Here is a 19,622-nt window from a genome sequence, read left to right on the forward strand (position 1 = left end):
ACTTAGTCAAAGCACTTATATCAATAAGGTGCTTGATAGGTTCAAGATGGCGGACTCCAAGCGAGGCTACCTACCCATGTCTCATGGAATGACTCTAAGCAAGACTCAGTGCCCAAAAACACTTGATGAGCGTAGACGAATGAATGGGATTCCATATGCATCATTGATTGGTTCAATAATGTATGCTATGATATGTACACGCCCGGATGTTGCGTACGCACTCAGTGCTACCAGCAGATACCAGTCAGACCCAGGAGAGGCGCATTGGACTGCTGCCAAGAATATTCTGAAGTACCTGAAAAGGCACAAAGATGACTTCCTGGTCTATGGTGGAGATGATGAATTAATTGTTAAAGGCTATACGGACGCAAGTTTCCAAACCGACAAAGATGATTTTAGATCACAGTCTGGGTTTGTCTTCTGCCTCAACGGAGGAGCAATAAGCTGGAAAAGTGCTAAGCAAAGCACCATTGCGGATTCTACAACTGAAGCGGAGTACATTGCTGCACATGAAGCAGCAAAGGAAGCTATATGGCTAAGGAAGTTCATAGGTGAACTCGGTGTAGTCCCCTCCATTAAAGGACCAATAGCCCTGTATTGTGATAATAACGGAGCTATTGCACAGGCAAAAGAGCCTAGACACCACCAGAGAGTCAAGCATGTACTTCATAGATTTCACCTTCTACGAGAGTTCGTTGAAAGAAAAGAAGTCGAGATAAGCAAAATTGGAACTGATGACAACATATCAGATCCATTAACTAAACCTCTGCCGCAGGCGAAGCACAACTCGCACACTGCAGCTATGGGAATCAAGCATATTGGAGAATGGCTTTGATGTCTCTGTTTAATGTTTTAAAGTTTTAGAGTTTAAATCTTTGTAAAACATTATTGGTTAATCATTCACAATAAATGAAAAGAATTCATTTTTCCATTTAATTTGTGGTTTATTAAATGATGAGTCCCTTCAATTTGACGATATATTCAAGATAGACTGTCAGGACCAGTCCTGTGACTAAGAAATGTCTATCAAGTGAACTTGAATGTCAAAGGTTGAAAATGGTCCCTAATCGAAGTTTTCTATAAAATTGGACGCATAGAAAACGTTAGACGATTAGAATGCAAGATGACTAGTAGTTCTGTTTCTTGAACTATGTGGACATGGCAATGTCATAATCATTTGCATAGATACTTACTTTGGGAAGACTAGTATCGGACAAGACCTATGAAACTTTACTGTAAGAGATGAAAGTCTGTCATAAGTAAATTTCATTAAATTATTAGACACTAAAACCTCAATACCTGAGTGATTTGAGATTACTTGTTTGAGAACTGGTTGCTTTGACGTTGACCAACCGTCGCACCGTAAAAGGAGGCTATAAAGGCAACGCTCAGGTAATCACCTATCAAACGAAGTCTAATCTCAAGATCGCAAGATTGGGATTGTCCTCCCATAAATCGGGATGAGATGCTTAAAAGTTGTACAAGGCCACTCGGAGAGCTAGAAACTGTGAAATGCATGGCCGTGCTCGGATGAATCATAGGCTATGATTATCTGTTTATTTGATCAGTTGAACTCTGAAACCGAGGAACACCTCTGGACATAATAAGGATGACAACTCTTACCTTATGTTCAAGAGCAAGCATCGAGCGACAAAGGAATTAGGAAATGCACACTTGTCCCTAAGGACAAGTGGGAGACTGAAGGAAATAATGCCCTTGGTCCAAGTATGCATTCTATGTTAAGTCTAATAAATGCGGTTCAGTATTAATTAACAAGTTAATAATTCAGTGAGATCAAGTGAGCTGAATGCCTAGCTAGAGGCCGCTTCAGTTCAAGTGGAATTAATGATATTAATCCACAGCTTACTCTTGACTGAACCCGTAGGGTCACACAAATAGTACGTAAACGGATCAAGTATTTAATGGCATTGAATACTCTATCTATGGATATTCGGAATCGACGGATCTTGGTTTCAGTGGGAGCTGAGATCGTCACAGGCAAGAAATGAATACTCCGGAAACGATGATATTACCGGAAACGGAAATATGGATCGTATCGGAAATATAAATATTATCCAAGTCGTAGATGTTGCCGGAAACAGAAACATGGTACGTATCGGAAAATATTATCGAAAATGGAAATATTACCAGAATCGAAAATATTGCCGGAAACGGAAATATTGTCAGAATCGGAAATATTACCGGAATCGGAAAATAATTCCGGAAACGGAAATATTAAATATTTGTTCGAAACGGAAATTAATTCCGGAATCGGAAATGTTAAATATTGTTCGTATCGGAAATGAATTCCGGAATCGGAAATTTAATCGGAAGCGTATCGTACGAATAAGCATCGGACGAGGCCTGCCGGACGAGGCCCAGCACGAAGCCAGGCCATCGCCCAGCAAGCCAAGCGCGCCGCACAAACAGCCTCGCCAGGCCCAGCGCAAGGCCAGGCCCAGCAGGCCGTGGCAGCGCGCACAGCGCGCGCAGCGCGCGCGGGAGCTGCGTGGGCTTGCAGCTCGCAGGCCTCGCTGCGTGGGCTGCTGCTCGTGCGCACGCATGGGCGGCCCATCGTGGCTGCCGTGTGTGCGTGTGTAAGTGTTTGTGTTCGTGCACGTTTCCTAAAACGTGCAGAGTTCGGTTAATGATTAAATTCCTAATTCTATTTGATAAATTAATTAAATTAGAGTTCTTGTAGGATTCTAGGTTTAATCAATTTGTATCTGAATAGAATTCCAATTCCCTTTCCATACCCCTATAAATATGTGGCCTGGGGTCACAATTTATAACGAGTTTTAAAAGTATTCAAAGTGAGTTTTTGAGAGAAAAATTCAGCCACACATCTTGCTCAAAAGTGCCGAAAATTCTAGTACCTTAAGGGCGATTCTAGTTGGTCAATCTTAAGGCGGATCCGGACGTGCTGTGGACTATCTACGGAGGGACGACACTTGGAGTCCTAAAGACTTGTTCTTGCTCGGTTCGGGCGCAGCTAGGGAGGGCACGCAACAAAGAGTATGCATCTAAATTATGCTATATGATTATGTGTAAATAATATGTAATCCTGGGTTAATGGTTGTTTCCGCATGATTTATGTAATATCATATGTATCATAACCTAACACCCTTGCACGTTGATGGATCAGCTATCACTCAGCCCATTCCTCACATGGATGAAGCCCACCCTCTCCTCTTCTTTCTCACCCGCAGCAGCAGGTCACTCATGCGCCTTCCCACCAGGCCAGTTCCCCAACTGGCGGGGCCCAATATCCTTCATCTCACTCTCCTACCCTAGCGAACCAGAATGTGACCCAGGGACTTACCACCCGCCCCAAATTCGGCTTAGCCTACCTCCATCTAGCCTAGTTTTGCAATCCACGCCTACAATTAGACACATGACCACCAGAAGTCGACGTGGAATTTACAAACCGAACATCAAATATGCCAATCATGCCCTCAAGGCCACAATGCCCTCCGTCTCTCCAATTCCTTGTAATACGGTTGGTTCTCTTAATGACCCGAATTGGAAACATGCTATGCAAGATGAATATAATGCTCTTTGATTTGGGAATTGGTCCCACCTCCTTCCAATGATTATTCGGTCATTGTGGATGTTTAGGCATAAAAAGATATCTGATGGTTCTTTTGAGAGGCATAAAGCTCGTCTTGTAGGTGATGGCAAGTCCCAACGAGAAGGTATTGACTGCGATGAGACTTTTAGTTCGGTTGTCAACCCAGCTTCTATCCGGGTGGTTCCCAATATTGCTTTGGTAAAGTTATGACCCATTCACCAACTTGATGTCAAGAATGCATTCTTACATGGCAATTTGATCGAGACTGTCTATATGCATCAACCTCTTAGGTTTCGAGATCTGGCTCGTCCTGATTATGTTTGTCTTCTTCATAAGTCTCTTTACGGTCTGAAACAGGCACCCCGAGCTTGGTATCAGCGATTTGCTGAATATGTTGCATCTATTGGTTTTTCTCACAGTACATCTGACAATTCTCTATTCATTTATGGCCATGGTCGTGACATTTCTTAATTTTATTATATGTGGATGATATTATTCTCACTGCTTCCTCGGATGCTCTTCGGCTCCATTATGTCCAAACTAGGAGTTTGCAATGAAAGATTTGGGCCCGTCAAGCTATTTCTTGGGTATTGGAGTCACCTGGGACAATAATGGTATTTTCATGGTGTCAGAAATCTTATGCAGAGGAAATTTTTCATTGGGAAGGAATGTCGAATTGTAAGCCTTTCCCAACTCCAGTTGACACCAAAGGTAAACTAAGCACTAATTTTGGCTCTCCGTATGACGATTCCACGACCAAGTATCGTCGTCTTGATGATGCTTTGCAGTACTCGACCTTTACCAGACCAGATATATCTTATGCAGTTCAACAAATTTGCTTGTTCATGCATGATCTTAAGGTCGAGAACATGACTGCGTTGAAACGCATACTTCACTACATTCAAGGTACGATTGATATATTATGGTACGCATTTGCATAAATGTTCTCTTCAATCAATCTTATCTTATACAGATGCCGATTGGGGTGGATGCCCGAATACTAGACGATCCACTTATGGATATTGTGTATTTTTTGGTGATAATTTGATTTCTTGGTCATCCAAACTCCAACCCACATTGTCTAAATCTAGTGTCGAAGCAGAATACCGTGGGGTTGCAAATGTGGTATCTGAATCTTGCTGGATTCGGAATTTTTTGCTCGAGCTGAGATGTACTATTACTAAAGCAACATTCGTTTATTGGGACAATGTGAGTTCCATTTATGTTGAAAGTTCTAGTGAGATCGAAAAGCAAGAAAAAGAGTGGAAAATTTGTGTTTTGATATTTGTCCCACATCGGTAAAAAATCTCCTTTTGGCTTTGTATATAAAGTAGGAGGTTTGTTATACTCTTGTATATGAAAGTTGAGAGATGGTATGGACGGACACATAACACACACGAGTGCGTGCATCGGCCGGTCGGTTCGTACTCGAGCCACGAGCCGTGGGCCGTGGGCAATGGGATCTTGGGAATGTGATGCATGGGCTTGGGGTGGGTTTTGTTGGACTTACCTATTCTTCTTGGTACCGGGTTGTTTTGGTTAAGTCCTTGTTAAGGGAATCTTTATTGATTACGTAACCGTTGGATTAATTAGCCGTAATGACATCCGTTACAGTCGTTTCTACCCGTTTTGGACTTTTACTCTCCTTAATTCTCATCACTTAATCAGAATTTCCGTTCATTCCAAAACACACAATTCACAATTTCCGGATCCGAAACACAAAAACACTTTCTTTACTCTGACACGAAATTTCTCTCGATTTTGGGCATATGTTCCTGCTCCATTCGGGTTTGTGAGTGCACACAATTTTGAAGTTGCGCTAATCTTGGAGGGAGACGATATTCTGTTCTACTGCACCGGAAAGGTAGCGCGAAATCGTCTTTTAGGACAGTGGGTGTCCACTACGCAACAATTGTTCATTAATCCGTTCATTACTCAGATAATTAAGTTTGTTTTAATTTTTGGTATTGTCGCAACAATTTATTTATCTGGAAATCCGTTTCAACATCACATACCAAACACATTGAAATGGATATTCACTTTGTTAGCAAAAAGGTGAAATGAGGTGAAGTTTGTATCCTACATATTCTGTCCCGTTATCAGACATCTTCACCAAATGACTTCCGCGCGTACTTTTTAATGATTTTCGAGACTTCTGCGCGTACATTTTAACCCTTCGTAAACCTATCGCTTCGACTATGGGGGTGTGATAGATTATGTAATTAATGTAAATTAATTAGTTGTAATTATTATGTAATTACCGTGTTAACCTTAGCCCCTGTAATACTCGATCTTGTATATATTCTAGTATTATGGAATGAGAAAGACACGTCAAATATTCCCACAGTAAGTTCCACTTGTTAAAAATTTTAAACTTATTGCTACGTATCAAAAACCTTTGTAATAGGTATAAATTGAACTCGATCGAATAACTCATATTTATCCGCAACTTTTATATGAACATATATATGAAAACCACTTCTTGTAATTTAATTAATCATACAACACATTTTTATTAAAAAAAAAAAAGCAAAGGAGGTGTCATCACTTAGCACCCATTATTACAAAGCCAAAAAAAGAGAGAAAAGATAGATATTGAAAACGAAGTAGAATATCTGCGCCTTCATCTCCACCACAACGATACAGTTATTTATATGATAAATGGCATTAATATCATGAACATGCCTGAAATTGATTTGCTTGAGATATTTTGGGCAGAAGTACCTGCAAAACAATATTTGTAATGTTTAACTTAAGAAAATAAGAAGCTATATACCGCACATAGTTAAGAAACTGGTCGGCATAAGTCGAACTCAAAATTTATAGTATGAATAATCAAAGAAAAGAATAATTACTAGTTGCCCATTTCTGCATCTGGGATTGATGGGCTTGGGCTCGGGCTTGGTGAAGGAGTATCTGCATCATCATCTGGGGTCAGTGTCATTAATTATAACTACTACTCGTATGAAAATGATAAAGGTCGCAACATGCGACTTTTAAACCTTGTCACCATGATGACATGTCATGCTTATGTGTCATGATTTAAATTTAAATTGAAAACTAAAATATTTAACTTGTATAACATATTATATATGTTTCAAAAAAAAGGTAAGAAAATCTTAATATTTTAATTTATTTTCTTTTTTATATCGACTACCTTATTTACATATTTTCATAGTAAATATTTTGATGACGCATAGTCTACGTGGCGCTTATATGTACCAATTAAACTCCGACACGTAAGATTACGGCAACTAAATATTGTCGTAACTTGCGAACTTTATCATCGCCCATACTCGTATAAGACTATAAGTATAAATTCAATATAAGTACATACCAGGGCATATTGCTTCAATAGTAGCCGTAATTTCGCATGTTGACAAAATATTATTAAAAATATCTTCAGCATGCTGTGAAAGTATATCAGCCTTGCCAAGACAGAAGCACGCCGTCTCGTCGATCACAGCGCTTGATATAGCTGGACAACACGGCTGTAGCGCAGCCGATGTATAATTTTGAGCTTTAGCAGTTTCCAAACATGGTCCAATGTTTTCCCAACAAGGAGCAGCTTCTTGTGCTAATGAGGGCATAGTTGTCAATGACAATAATACTAGGATTCCCACCACTATCAAAGTTATTGAACCCATTTTACTCAACTTAATTGAATGAGATTAATTAAGAAATATGAGGCAAAGATTAGATTATGAATACTAATTAAGATATAATGATTATGAATGACACTGGAAAGATTAAGGGTGGGTTTTTATAGGCCGGGTTATGCAATAATAAAATTAAATATAGATCGAGTACGTATACATCAAGTTGCTGATTAAGTATACTTAATTTTGATTTGATCACGATTTCCTCCAATTCAAGTATTTGTTTAACATATACGTATAGTCATAATTTTATGTTATAAGTTAACTATGAATGATTCAACTTAATTCATGATGCATCGAATTGAAGATTATGTTCTTGAAAAACATATTTAACAGTTTAACACCAATAATGGCTAGCTTTTCAAGGTACAGAAAATAAACAATTTACTACAGAAATATTATCTTAATTCTCTTTCATTAAATCTTCAAGCTGTACGTTATAATTTGCAAGAAATTAATCTAACTTACTCATATTATAAGAATATTTTATATTTTCAGCTCCATTCTATACTAATAATGATAAGAAGGAACTTATAAAGAGGGTGGAGTGGGGATGGGAGTTATAATAAGGGACAATGAAGGCAACATAGTTCGTGCGGTTTGCCAACAGGTGAGACAAAGTTGGGATGTAAATGTTGCAGAGGCAAAGTCAATCATTCTTGGGTTGAAAATGGCGCTCCAATGCAATGCTAGTAAAGTAGTAGTTGAATGTGATTGTTTACAAGTAGTTGAGTTAATTAATAGTAGGAAGTTTGATGGCTCTTATCTTGGCATGCTTAGCCGAGAAATTAACGCTATCTCTAGTTCATTTGATGTTATTTCATATTGTCATGTTTATAGGGAGGCTAATTTAGCGGCTCATGCTATGGCTCACCTTAGCCCACCTGAGTATTCTACGAGAGTGTAGGTAGGGAGTTGTCCAAGCGTAGTTGAAGATGTAACAGCTCCATATATTTGCTTAAACGATAATGAAAGTTAGTGGCTGAGGCAGTTTCCCTCAAAAACAAAAAAAAAAAAAAAAAGAGAAAAAGAAAAAGTGAAGTTCATTCAGTGGATCCTTACTAACAGTTTTAATTTCGAAACTCGGTACCCGGCCCAATTAATTACTCCTATTCATCCTAGCTAAATCATGCATGCTCCTTTATTTTTCTTTCTTTTACCCCTCTAATCACGAGTTCATAATAGATGAACTTTCAAAAAAAAAAAGTTTCATAATAAATGAGAAATCGTCGTATTAATTACTTCTGTTCATACTAGTATGAGGTTTAGATTATGATGGAGTTAAGTTAATGTTTGGGGTCTCACCTTTTATTTTTTCACCCTTTAGGACCTACACCTTTTTTTTTCACCCTTTAGGACCTCAATTCTATTTTCCGGTAAGTTAACTCACCGTTAACTACAACATGAATATTTTTTTGAAAAAAATTACAATTTAAAGTATTAAATGATTTCTGAAATTTTGATAAACGTAAGATATCCCTTTCTGTTTAAAAAATAAATTCGTGAGAGGCTGCTGCTATTAAACTCTGTTAGTGCTCTAGTTTTCAATTTTTCATCAATCACCAACACTAAAATTCACCATAGTTATAATAACCAAACACCAAAAAAAAAAAAAAAAAAAAAACATCTGATCATCAATCAATTAAATGTCAAATTAATAACCTAAAATAAACTAAATAATCAAAAAACAAAAGATTTACAAATATAGAAGATCAAAACTTCGCAATTTCCAGCAAATCATAATTCGACAAATTGAGTTTGAATTTCTTAACTATGGAGAAAAGTAACTACAATTGAAGTTGTGACCCAGGAAATTAAAGCCGACATTACTACTTCTCCTCAACCCTAAGCTTGACGAAGCTAAAATCTCAAGTTCTCAACCCTAGCCTTCTCATTATACTCGCCATCATCGAAATTAACTACCATTGTAATCCTCCGAATTCCAGCTGGAGTGTTGGTGCCTTTGTTAATGGACGATGGAGAGAGACTGAACAAAGGAACGAGAATAAAGAAGTTTGATCCTCTAAATGAAACGACGACGTTTGTGATGTTTTCTTCTCAATTCCCATTGGTTGAACCATGTGTATGATTTAACGCCAACAAATAATAACGTGCCACGTGTAATTTAACTAAGGGTCTAACCTTTTAACTAAGGGGACTAACCTTTTATATTCTTGGGTTAATTTTGGCCGGAAATTGCTTTATAGGTCCTAAAAGGTGAAAATAAAAGGTTCAGGTCCCAAACGGTGAAAAAGGGAAAAGGTGAGACCCCAAAGTTATGCTTAACTCGATTATGATGTATCACTTTCGTATAAATATAAAGAAAGACACTATAGGAAGTCAATATACTAAATGGATTCAAATTGTCAATATAATTAATTAAAAAAAAAAAAAAAAATCTGGTAAATGAGAGGGACATAGCCCCAAAGAAATAGTCAATATAAATGATAATCTTCTAGGAAATAGTACTCCGTAATATTTTTTCGAAATGTTACGTGGTGATCTTGTGTCTTACATAGGTGCATGATAAATAAATTACTATGTATATTTTAGATTAGACATACGCGCCTGGAAAAGTTGAATTATTCGGCCGGTGATCAAATTTTAGTAAATACGCCATACGTGATGTTGTTATACGTATATTACTATCATAAATCATTGACCAATTTAATTAACTTCCTTAGAGAAAAAATATGTTAAGGGTAGTATATTATACTACCTTTTTATTTTAAAAATAGATACACTTTAACCGGTATATAGTTTTATAAGAGTCAGATAAATTTATTAAAATTAGATGAAAAAAATGGGGTAGTGGGTAAATTAATTTATTACAGTAAAAAGATTACATGAGAAAGTGTGGGGACCATAAAAAAGAGAAAAATATTAACATAATTGGAAGTGCCTAAACATGTCAAAAAAGGAAAGTATATTTCTTTTTAACACGGCCGTTTAAGAAACGTGTATCTCTTTTTAAAAAATGGAGGAAGTACCTACTTCATCTTCAACTTGATGATTAGTTTAAACTCACCAAATCTTTAGTCGCATTCATAAGTTATCACCTACTAGTTTGTGTTTTGTAAAATTCTATATGGTGGAACAAAATAGTTTAATAATCTAAAATGGTTCTTTGTTACTAACTTCGTTTCAAAATTATCTTTACATTTTCCATTTTAATCCATTTTATAATGCTCTTTACACTTTCCTTTATTCCATTTTTAGACATGAAAATTTATTACATCACCCTTCTACCCCATAATATTTGCAATTTTTCACTCACTTTTTCTTACTTTAACCTTTTTTTCTTACACTCACGGCTCACCCACTTTTTTCTACATTTCTCTTACTTTACCATACTAGTTGTTGGATCATGCGCTAGCGCGGACGATCCCCCAAGGAATCAAAATATTATTTTATAAAAAAATATTACGTAAAAGACGAGCATTTATAAATTTATGGTTAATGATAGAAAAACAATGCTAAAGTTTTATTTGCACGTGTTTGATAATACGAAATTGATTACATGCGAAGTCTTGCTATATAATGGATACTTTTCTACACAACTATTATGTCTTGTACTATTTACATTACATTGTTTATAACCACATAGCATTGATATCCAATTAAATCTTACTTTAATTCTTAAACAAAAAAATCCTAACTATAAATACATATGTTGCCGTATTGGTAGGACTAGGATATTGAAGCAATGAGAAAAGACTCAAAATGAAAAGGCGAGAAAAGGGTGTGGCAACAGATGGAAATGAACGTGGCACATCAGATTGTGATGAAATGGGAGGGGTAAAACCATAATATCACTATTACCAAGGAAAAGACAAAAAAACAAAAAAACAATGAAGGAAATGTGGGGTATATTCGTAAATCCATTGTTACATGAATAGTAAGCAATGTTCAAGCCTTTATATGTGTTAGGATATTATTATATTCAACCAATTTTTTACTTTTGTTTTAATATTTGTGCAAATAGTAACTACAAAGATCTTTATGAAACAGATGTAGTATTACATACTAGGTACTAATTACCAAGTACGATTATGGGAGCGACTTCAAGAAGAACGGTAAATGGGTTTTTGGAGATTCTTTTTTTTCTTCTGCGAATGGCTTTCTTCTGAGAATTAGTATGATAGTAGATTATTTTCTTGTGAGAATGTTTTTCTTCTCATAATCAGTACGGGAGAAGATTTTACTTTTCTTCTAGTTTCTGGAGATTTTTTAGACTGTGTTTTTGGTTTACTATGTCAACTTGGTTTAATTTTGCAAAGAATAATTTGTAATATTATTCGTTTTTTTTTTTGTATTAATTGGCTTTTATTGTAATAATTAGTAATATTATCTTTCCCTAATTTTCATTTCCTTTCCTGATTTAATCACTCTCAATCAATATAAAGTTTATTCTTTCCCTAATTTTGGTAATTGTAATAAATAAGATTTTAGGTTGTTACTGTAGTCAATTGTACATCTAATGGGCCCATACAGAAGATTTTGGGTGTTATGTTTTTGCAGTGATCAAATCAGGTTTGTAGGTGGATTAAATTGTAAAACTATGAAGGGTATTTTAGCCTTTTACGTGGGGACACCAAATGGATTACTAATATGCCCATCTCCTCTTTACTTATATAATAGAGATTAAGAGATTAATTACGAATTAATGAGTTAATTAGATGCTAAGTGGTTTATTATAGGGTCAATGACGTCATTAAAAGTATTTGATGTATTAATTATTGAAATAGTTGGAGTATTAAGTATTGAAATAGGGGTATTTTAAAAATTATTGAAATTTGATGGGCGTTTGGTGAATTATGAGAAAACTCGGGGGCATTCATGAAATTTCAGTAATTTCAATCAATAGCAAAGTCTATAATATTAACACATTAACACAAGGCCAAAAACTCGACACCAACAGCAAACAGAGCTCATTAATTTGGTGGGCTGGGCTGGGCTGGGATATGCTAGTAAATTAATGGATTGAGAAACCCAAAGCCCAATGCAGCCGAAAACCCTACTACCCCCTCATTTCTTAAACCACCCCCACATAAATACCTCAACAAAACGGAAACCCTAAACCTCTCTCCTTCACAACAACAGGCGCAGCCACATTGAAAGAAAGGGAGGAGAGAGAAACACAACCCAAAAAATGCAGATCTTCGTGAAAACCCTAACCGGGAAAACCATAACCCTAGAGGTAGAATCCTCTGACACAATCGACAATGTGAAAGCCAAGATCCAAGACAAGGAAGGCATCCCCCCAGACCAGCAGCGTCTTATCTTCGCCGGAAAACAGCTTGAAGACGGACGCACACTTGCCGACTACAACATCCAGAAGGAGTCTACCCTCCACCTTGTCCTTCGCCTTCGTGGTGGCGCAAAGAAGAGGAAGAAGAAGACCTACACCAAGCCTAAGAAGCTTAAGCACAAGAAGAAGAAGGTCAAGCTTTCTATTCTTCAGTTTTACAAGGTCGATGATTCCGCTAAGGTTCAGAGGTTGAGGAAGGAGTGCCCTAATGCTGAGTGTGGTGCTGGTACTTTTATGGCTAACCATTTTGATCGCCATTATTGTGGTAAGTGTGGCCTTACCTATGTTTACCAAAAGGCTGGAGGTGATTAAGTGTTAGTTTGTGTACTTGAGGGATTTTCTCTCTCTCCTCAAAATTTCGTTTTAATTTATGTTTGGTTAGTAGTTTTTGAAGAAACATATGAGACTGTTTCATCTTTAGTTTGATGATTATAATGTTTGTTGAGAATTGATTATATAATTGCTCTCTTGAGAATTTGGATCTACAATTTTGATTTTGTTACTCTAGTTGCTTGAATTTACAGATAATTTGTGTCATTGGGTAATTTTGCTGGTTTGTTTAGTATTTTTATAAGGATATGTATAATAACATCCCTGGGTTTTGTTTATAGTATTTGTCACGACATAACTTTCTATCAAGGTTCCTTTTGTTAAAAAAAAAAAAACTTTCTATCAAGGTGAGTTTTATGGAGTCTGTTGTCATTTAATCATCGTGAAATTCCAGACATCAGAATGTACATATCCTTATTTTCACCAAGTTAAGTTACCAGAGTTTTCATCAGAATTTACTCCTGGATACCCTGCTTATTCTTGGAGGAAACCATATTTTTAGATAAATTGACTCTGTTTGTCGAGAGTCAGCACCCAGTTCCTTTCACTCCAAAATGTCAGCCAAGTTTGGATTATGTATTTAGCTTTGGTTCCCTGTAAAAGAATTAATGAGATAGTAGGAAGAGTACCCTATAGCTAGAAATTAGATTATGGACAATTATATGACCTAAGTACCTTTAATCGAGTTATTTTAGTTTTTTTTTTTTGCATAACTTGTTCAGAACTTCTTGACTTTGTATATTTACTGACCGGTACACCATCCAGATCCGTAATTAGGGAGAACTCTTTTCCATGGAAATCTTGGCGAAATTCCTTTACTTTCATGGTATAATAGTTCCATAAGTTGGGTAAGACATCCTGGAGGAAAGCAATAAACTCGCTTGCATGCTCAATAGATTTCTATAGCTTGCACCATTCATTCTAAAGTGAATTGTTTTGATCTAATAGTGTCCGCTTTAGTTGTCTTTACATAATCTGATCATCATTTATCTCAGTGGTTTGTCTTTACATAATCTGATCATCATTTATCTCAGTGGTTAGTCTTTACATAATCTGATGTGTCAGCAACTGATGTACTGATGCAGTGAGTGAGTATTGGAGTAATATTGTTCTTTCTTATGCCCTTTTCTTGACACATTCGTATTTCGTAGTAGTTTTGGGAGCTTTTCACTCAACTTTTGAATGTCATTTCCATAAATACACTGATATGCTTCTCTTAAGCTAGCTCCCTTTCTTTGGGAGGGGAATTAGAAATACATTCTATGGAACTACTCCAAACTTTATACGATTCCCACAATCTTGTACAATCCTTCATTCTGTATGGTGGTAAACAACAACCAATTCACTTCCAGGGAGATGAATATGTTAAAACATAAACATTCATTCATATCTTCTTTGCTTCTAGACTGACATCGATCTTATCCATCAAACATACTTTCTCTTGTAAGAACACTTTTGTAGTCCGACATCATCGATTGGCAAGGGTTCTTCAGGAAACTGACATTCTGTCATATGATCTGCTCCTTGATTGGCCAAGCATCACAAGGATTAGGCGATACACCACTCGAAACCCCAGAAACATCAGTACAAGCCCACTGATTTTTCATTGGTTTAGCAGCCAAAGATCACATTTGATATATAGATTTCAGTGAAATGATCGCCTGAAATCCCTTCTAATCTAGCTGAGTAGCTGCCATTTGCACACCATCAGCTATCATATCTCTGTAGTTTATGCTTTATATGGTGGGAAGAGCCTTAGAGCATGAGCAATGGTGAGGTTGTTCACAATTCTTTGTAGTTTATGCTTTGTATGGTAGGAAGAGCCTTTGAGCATGAACAATGATGAGGTTGTTCACAACCATGCATAAGGTTATCTCTCTATCATATCATTTTCCACATCACGTTCTATTATCTTGAATCATTATTATGAGTCACCTCTTTTATTGTTCTACAATAGTGAGGTTACTTGCTACTCTTAATGTGCAAAAAAGCCAAAATTATGTGACAAGTGTCACTTTTTGCTTGGATCATAAAAAATTCTGCTTGTTTTTCCATCATAGCAAGGCTTGTGGGCCAAGGTTGTCAGTGACTCGGCAGTCACTATAGCCCCATCCCATTGGCAAGCTAAGAGTCACCATCTATTCATCTACAATGAATAGATGAGAGAGAGTGTTGTGAGTAACCACAAAATTACCAATGCTCATGCTCGTAGGATCATACTTGTCATCAGGGTGTGACTCGTAATTTCCTGACATCCAAAACGCCCATTTCATTGTATGCATTGTAAACCTTTTACATATATACCCATCCAAAGCGCCCATTTCTTTTTTTTCTTTTTTTTTTTTTTTTGACAGCTAAACAATCACAAACTATAACCCAAGACCTTTTCTCTCTTGCTGGGCAAGATTATGGGCCTAAAGCGCCCATTTCATTGTATGCATTGTAAACCTTTTACATATATACCCCTTTTGTTTCGAAGTAATGGCGAACTTTGACTTTTGACACTATTATAAATTTCAATTTGACTATCATTTGTGATTTATGCGTAATAGAAAAATATAATCGCTTGTGGCTTTATTTGATTCGTCTCGATATATGTACTTTAGTTTTTATAATTTTTACGAATACAAAAATTACTGATGTTAATGTCCAAATATTTTGCAAGCGTGAAAAGGTAATAGTCTCCATTCTGGATTATCCTCTTCCTTCTCCATTCTGATTCTCACCCTTGATTCTGAGTTTATTATAGCCAATCTCTGCCTTGACATTTTGTATTTCACCCAAACACCTCGCGAGCTAGAGCTATCACAACACTGGATGGAGAGATGTGTGTCAAATGACGGATCATAAGTTGCTTCGTGGGGAAGGAGATCTCGTCCTTGTTCCACCCACTCTTGACAGACTGACAGTAGAGATGGCCAATGTGGCGGTTAGGGAATTGGGTGGGCACGGGTAGGGAATAGTTGTCACACGACCCATCACAATTAATTTAGCGTGGGTTGAGCCGTTTATTGTGTCGGAAAAATGGACATAGTATATGATGGACGATGGGTCATGGACTCGTGGTGGGTCGAGTGTGTTTGGTGGGTTCGACAGGTTTAGGTGCTTGGGGTGACTTTGATGGGTCAAGTGGATCTGGACGATTTCTTAAGCGTTAAAATTTATAAATTTTATATGACTTTAAATAGTAATTATTTTTTGTTTGTTGACATACTCGTATAAATGTGGTTAATGTTATTTAACCATAAAATTAAAATTTATTAGCATTTAAGCATATAAAATAATTTAAATTAGGATGACGGTTATGTGGGTTGAGTTCGTGTGTTGGATGGATTGAGTTCTGTGTGTGTGTCTTGGGTGGGTCGGGTGTGCCCTAGTAGGTGGGTTGAGCCAATGGGGTGGGTCTAAAAGGGTTGTATTGAAAAAACTCATCCCACGATACATTCAAGAAAAATATCTGGATTGAGCGGGTTATGTCATGGGTCATAACTAGGTCCGACCCATGTGACCCATTATGGACTGTGTTAGGATGTACTTTGTCATACTATACCCGACCCACTAACCATCTCTATTTGACAGCAACACAATCATTCTCAAAACAATGTATCAATTTTCAATTCTTGTGTTTGTGCAGGAGTCTGCATAAGACAAAAACATGTAATTAGCTAAATAGAAAAAATATTATAGATAAGTAAGGGATGGGCATGGGTTCAGAACCCGGTCCAGACCTGGTTGGACCCAGCCCATATTTAAGTGTCTGGGTATAATTATTTGAGACCCAATTGATCTGGGGCGGATCTGGATCCATGTGTTTAAAAATGGGTGTGGATCTGGGTCCAATATTCTCAGACCCAGACCCGGCCCAGATCCGTCCCATGGACCCGGTAAATTATTAGAAATAGTCTATTAGATACATGCATGCATTAGTATTTTGACACTAATTTGCGAATTGTGATATTTTATGTATCGAATGTGGATATGTGATGGTAAATCGGTTAAATTAATGGCGCGGAGAATTTTCTAAGAAAAAAATGTTTAAAATAAACAAATAACACTACACCCATTTTTAACCCGAGATCCATTGGATCTGGGTATGGGCCTGAAGTTTTCAAACCAATGGATCTGGGGAGGGTCTGGATCTAAATCTCACCAGACCCAGTCCAGATCCGGCGCATGCTCATCCCTAAGATAAGCCCTTGGCAGATACCAAAACTTGTACCATTCAACCATCATTTAGGTTTTGTTTGTTTCATCAAAAAACAGTTTCAAAGTAAATGAATTTTCATGAAAAATAATTTTTCTGGGAAAACGTTATTGGAAAATACGGAGTAGTTTTCTTTGTTGGTTTTTTTACAAGCAAAATTATAAAGAAAAAGAACATAATAGTGGAAATGAAAAGAGAGAAAAATAGATTTAAGGATCATAGTGGAAAATGTGGCATTTCTTCTTTTCAAAATAAAGTTGGTTTTCCCCTAAATAAAATTGTTTTCACATTTGGGAGAAATGTTTTCCTCCCTTGGTAGTGTTCTTTTCACCTGAATTTCACTTATCTTATATTATGTTATCTTATTTGCCCTGAACTTATCTTATTTTAGATTCTTATCGTATCTTATTTTATCTTATCTGAACTTATCTTATTTTAGACTCTTATCTTATCTTATTTTATTTTATCTGAACTTATTGACACATATCTTATCTTATCTTATCTTATCTTATTTTATTGAAACTTAGAGCAAGATTAGCGTTAGTATAAGCTAAGATTTTCACGTCATCTTTTTATTAATTCTTAATTAATCAAATTTTTTTTAAGACCCTTTCAGACTTACTTAATTTTTCCACTTCACCCCCTCGTACTCATTCAAGACTTCTCAAACTTATGAAAATAATAAAATAAAAAAGAATAAATAATAATAATTAAGATTAAATGTACTGTTTAAACGTCTTAAGAAGAGTCTTGGAATTTCAAGACTCTTGCTCAGATTTTTGTCATACTCTTCCACTTAAATGGTGGGAGGTCTTAAGTTAATACTCAATAAGACTATTGCTCAGACTATTGTTCAGACTACCGCTAATCTTGCTCTTATAGAATGACCTTATGTAATATTTATCTTATCTTATTTTATATTATTTATCTTATCTTATTTTATCTTATTGACCCTGAATCTATTTTATCTTATCTTATCTTATCTGAACTTATTGACACTTATTTTATCTTATCTTATTAGACTTAAAATAAGTGAGAATAAGGTGAAGAAAACAGAGCTTTAGCCAAGCAAAGAAAATATTTTTCCAAAAGGTGCTATCCGCCAAAACAAACGAAGTATTAAGGTACGGAGTATTACGGTAACTATCTGGAATACCACCATAACCGTATGACATACCACCACCACTTTATTCTCTATTCGATAATAGGACATTAATATACTGGAGAATTATCTATACTATTAGTCTATTACTAGTAACGTTACATTTTCTAATCGGATGGATTTGTGTTGGTAAATTCGGATCGTTTAAGCCCATTTTTCTGAAGAAGACTTGGGTTTGAAAAACTTGAGGTGATACTTCATATTTGGATCATGAACAAATAAACTATGGGCCCTTTGAGACGCTGTTGCTGTTGGCGTGTTGCCTTGCTTTTAGACAAAACATGAGACTACATACATGACTAATTGTTTCGATGCCTAGTTTGTTTGACCGATCTCTCTTCATTGGTAGTCTGCCATGAAGATTAGATCTTTATCTCAGTCGGTGGTTCATATCCACCGCTGTTGCCCCGTGTCAAACGTTTGTTAAGAAGCCTTAGTTTAGTTATTTTACTTTCTTTTTTAGTTTAGTTTGTTTTAGTTTCTTTTTATTTTTATGTATTTTGTTCTTATCTATTAGCTTTTCCCTGAGATAGGGAGTGGCTTTTAGATCATTTGGTCTTTCCCTGTGATAGGGAGACCTTAGAAAACGTGTACCTTCTATATATATATATATATATATATATATATATATATATATATATATATATATATATATATATATATATATATATATATATATATGGTTAGGATCCGGTGAGAAGTGCCTTTATAGAGAGAAACGTGAGAAGTAATTATATCCCTTAGATTAAATAATTCACGGTCAAGATCCTGTTTGAGTTTCCTTTTTAGTTTTCGCGTCATCCTCTTCTTTCTCCCAACTTTCAGTGAGTTCAACTGCTTGATTCCAATGGCGACGAGGATAGAAGTCCCACAGTTAATCGAATTAATTAACTTCCCTCTCTCTCCTCCCACACTATTTCTCATTTACTCGTTTCTCCGCTCCATTTATCTCTCCTCATGAACCAGTCATCCATGTCTGCGATTTATCACACTGTAACCGTCAACATTCCCACGAAACTCGATCAGTTCAATCTCTTAATTAACACAGCTCAAAATCAGTAGAGATAGAAATACCACGTATTAGGATTAATTTGGTGGATCGAGTTTTTAAATTAGATTAAATTAATTGAGGAAATATGATGTACATTAAGCGTGTATTGAGATACATCAGTAATATACTAGAGGTACATTAATGGTGTATTTGAGATACATCAGTAATATACTAGAGGTACATTAATAGTGTATTTGAGATACATCAATCAAAAAACATCAACAATGTGAAAGACATACATCGGTAATATACTAGAGGTACATCAATGATTATTAATAGTTTTTTCCTCAAAATTAACCATAACTGCATTTTAAGAACTAATTTTACTTCACCT

At 36.1% G+C, this 19,622-nt stretch overlaps 3 protein-coding genes across 4 annotated transcripts; 2 read left to right on the forward strand and 1 right to left on the reverse strand.

The window, feature by feature from the left end:
• The first annotated feature begins 4,182 nt into the window (after nucleotides 1–4,182).
• LOC110805585 (uncharacterized mitochondrial protein AtMg00810-like) lies at nucleotides 4,183–4,873 on the forward strand. Its single transcript, XM_022011205.1, has 2 exons — nucleotides 4,183–4,477; nucleotides 4,545–4,873. Exons 1-2 carry the CDS (start codon nucleotides 4,183–4,185, stop codon nucleotides 4,871–4,873), a joined length of 624 nt encoding a protein of 207 aa, XP_021866897.1.
• Nucleotides 4,874–5,985: 1,112 nt separating this feature from the next.
• LOC130463414 (uncharacterized) lies at nucleotides 5,986–7,307 on the reverse strand. Of its 2 annotated transcripts, none has more exons than XM_056832543.1 (3): nucleotides 6,909–7,307; nucleotides 6,427–6,499; nucleotides 5,986–6,295 (listed from the first exon to the last, which is right to left on the reverse strand). In XM_056832543.1, coding segments are annotated over exons 1-3 (384 nt in total). In that variant the 5' UTR covers nucleotides 7,219–7,307; the 3' UTR covers nucleotides 5,986–6,294. The 2 variants fall into 2 exon arrangements, with proteins under 2 accessions (XP_056688521.1, XP_056688522.1); XM_056832544.1 differs by having other exon boundaries at nucleotides 6,427–6,487; nucleotides 6,909–7,305.
• Nucleotides 7,308–12,293: 4,986 nt separating this feature from the next.
• Nucleotides 12,294–13,043, forward strand: LOC110805591 (ubiquitin-40S ribosomal protein S27a). Its single transcript, XM_022011212.2, has one exon. The coding sequence runs from the start codon at nucleotides 12,383–12,385 to the stop codon at nucleotides 12,851–12,853; it is 471 nt and encodes a 156-aa protein (XP_021866904.1). The 5' UTR covers nucleotides 12,294–12,382; the 3' UTR covers nucleotides 12,854–13,043.
• The last annotated feature ends 6,579 nt before the right edge of the window (nucleotides 13,044–19,622 follow it).

Source organism: Spinacia oleracea, chromosome 6, assembly GCF_020520425.1.
Source record: "Spinacia oleracea cultivar Varoflay chromosome 6, BTI_SOV_V1, whole genome shotgun sequence".
Taxonomy (NCBI): Eukaryota; Viridiplantae; Streptophyta; class Magnoliopsida; order Caryophyllales; family Amaranthaceae; genus Spinacia; species Spinacia oleracea.

Excerpts from the sequence above, each read along its gene's own strand:
- LOC110805591 (XM_022011212.2), top strand. The coding sequence starts at position 12,383 with ATGCAGATCTTCGTGAAAACCCTAACCGGGAAAACCATAACCCTAGAG.
- LOC110805585 (XM_022011205.1), top strand. The coding sequence starts at position 4,183 with ATGGTATTTTCATGGTGTCAGAAATCTTATGCAGAGGAAATTTTTCAT. Across the intron at positions 4,478-4,544 it reads CATACTTCACTACATTCAAG|ATGCCGATTGGGGTGGATGC; the intron begins GTACGATTGATA and ends TATCTTATACAG.
- LOC130463414 (XM_056832543.1), bottom strand. The coding sequence starts at position 7,218 with ATGGGTTCAATAACTTTGATAGTGGTGGGAATCCTAGTATTATTGTCA. Across the intron at positions 6,500-6,908 it reads TATTGAAGCAATATGCCCTG|ATGATGATGCAGATACTCCT; the intron begins GTATGTACTTAT and ends CACTGACCCCAG.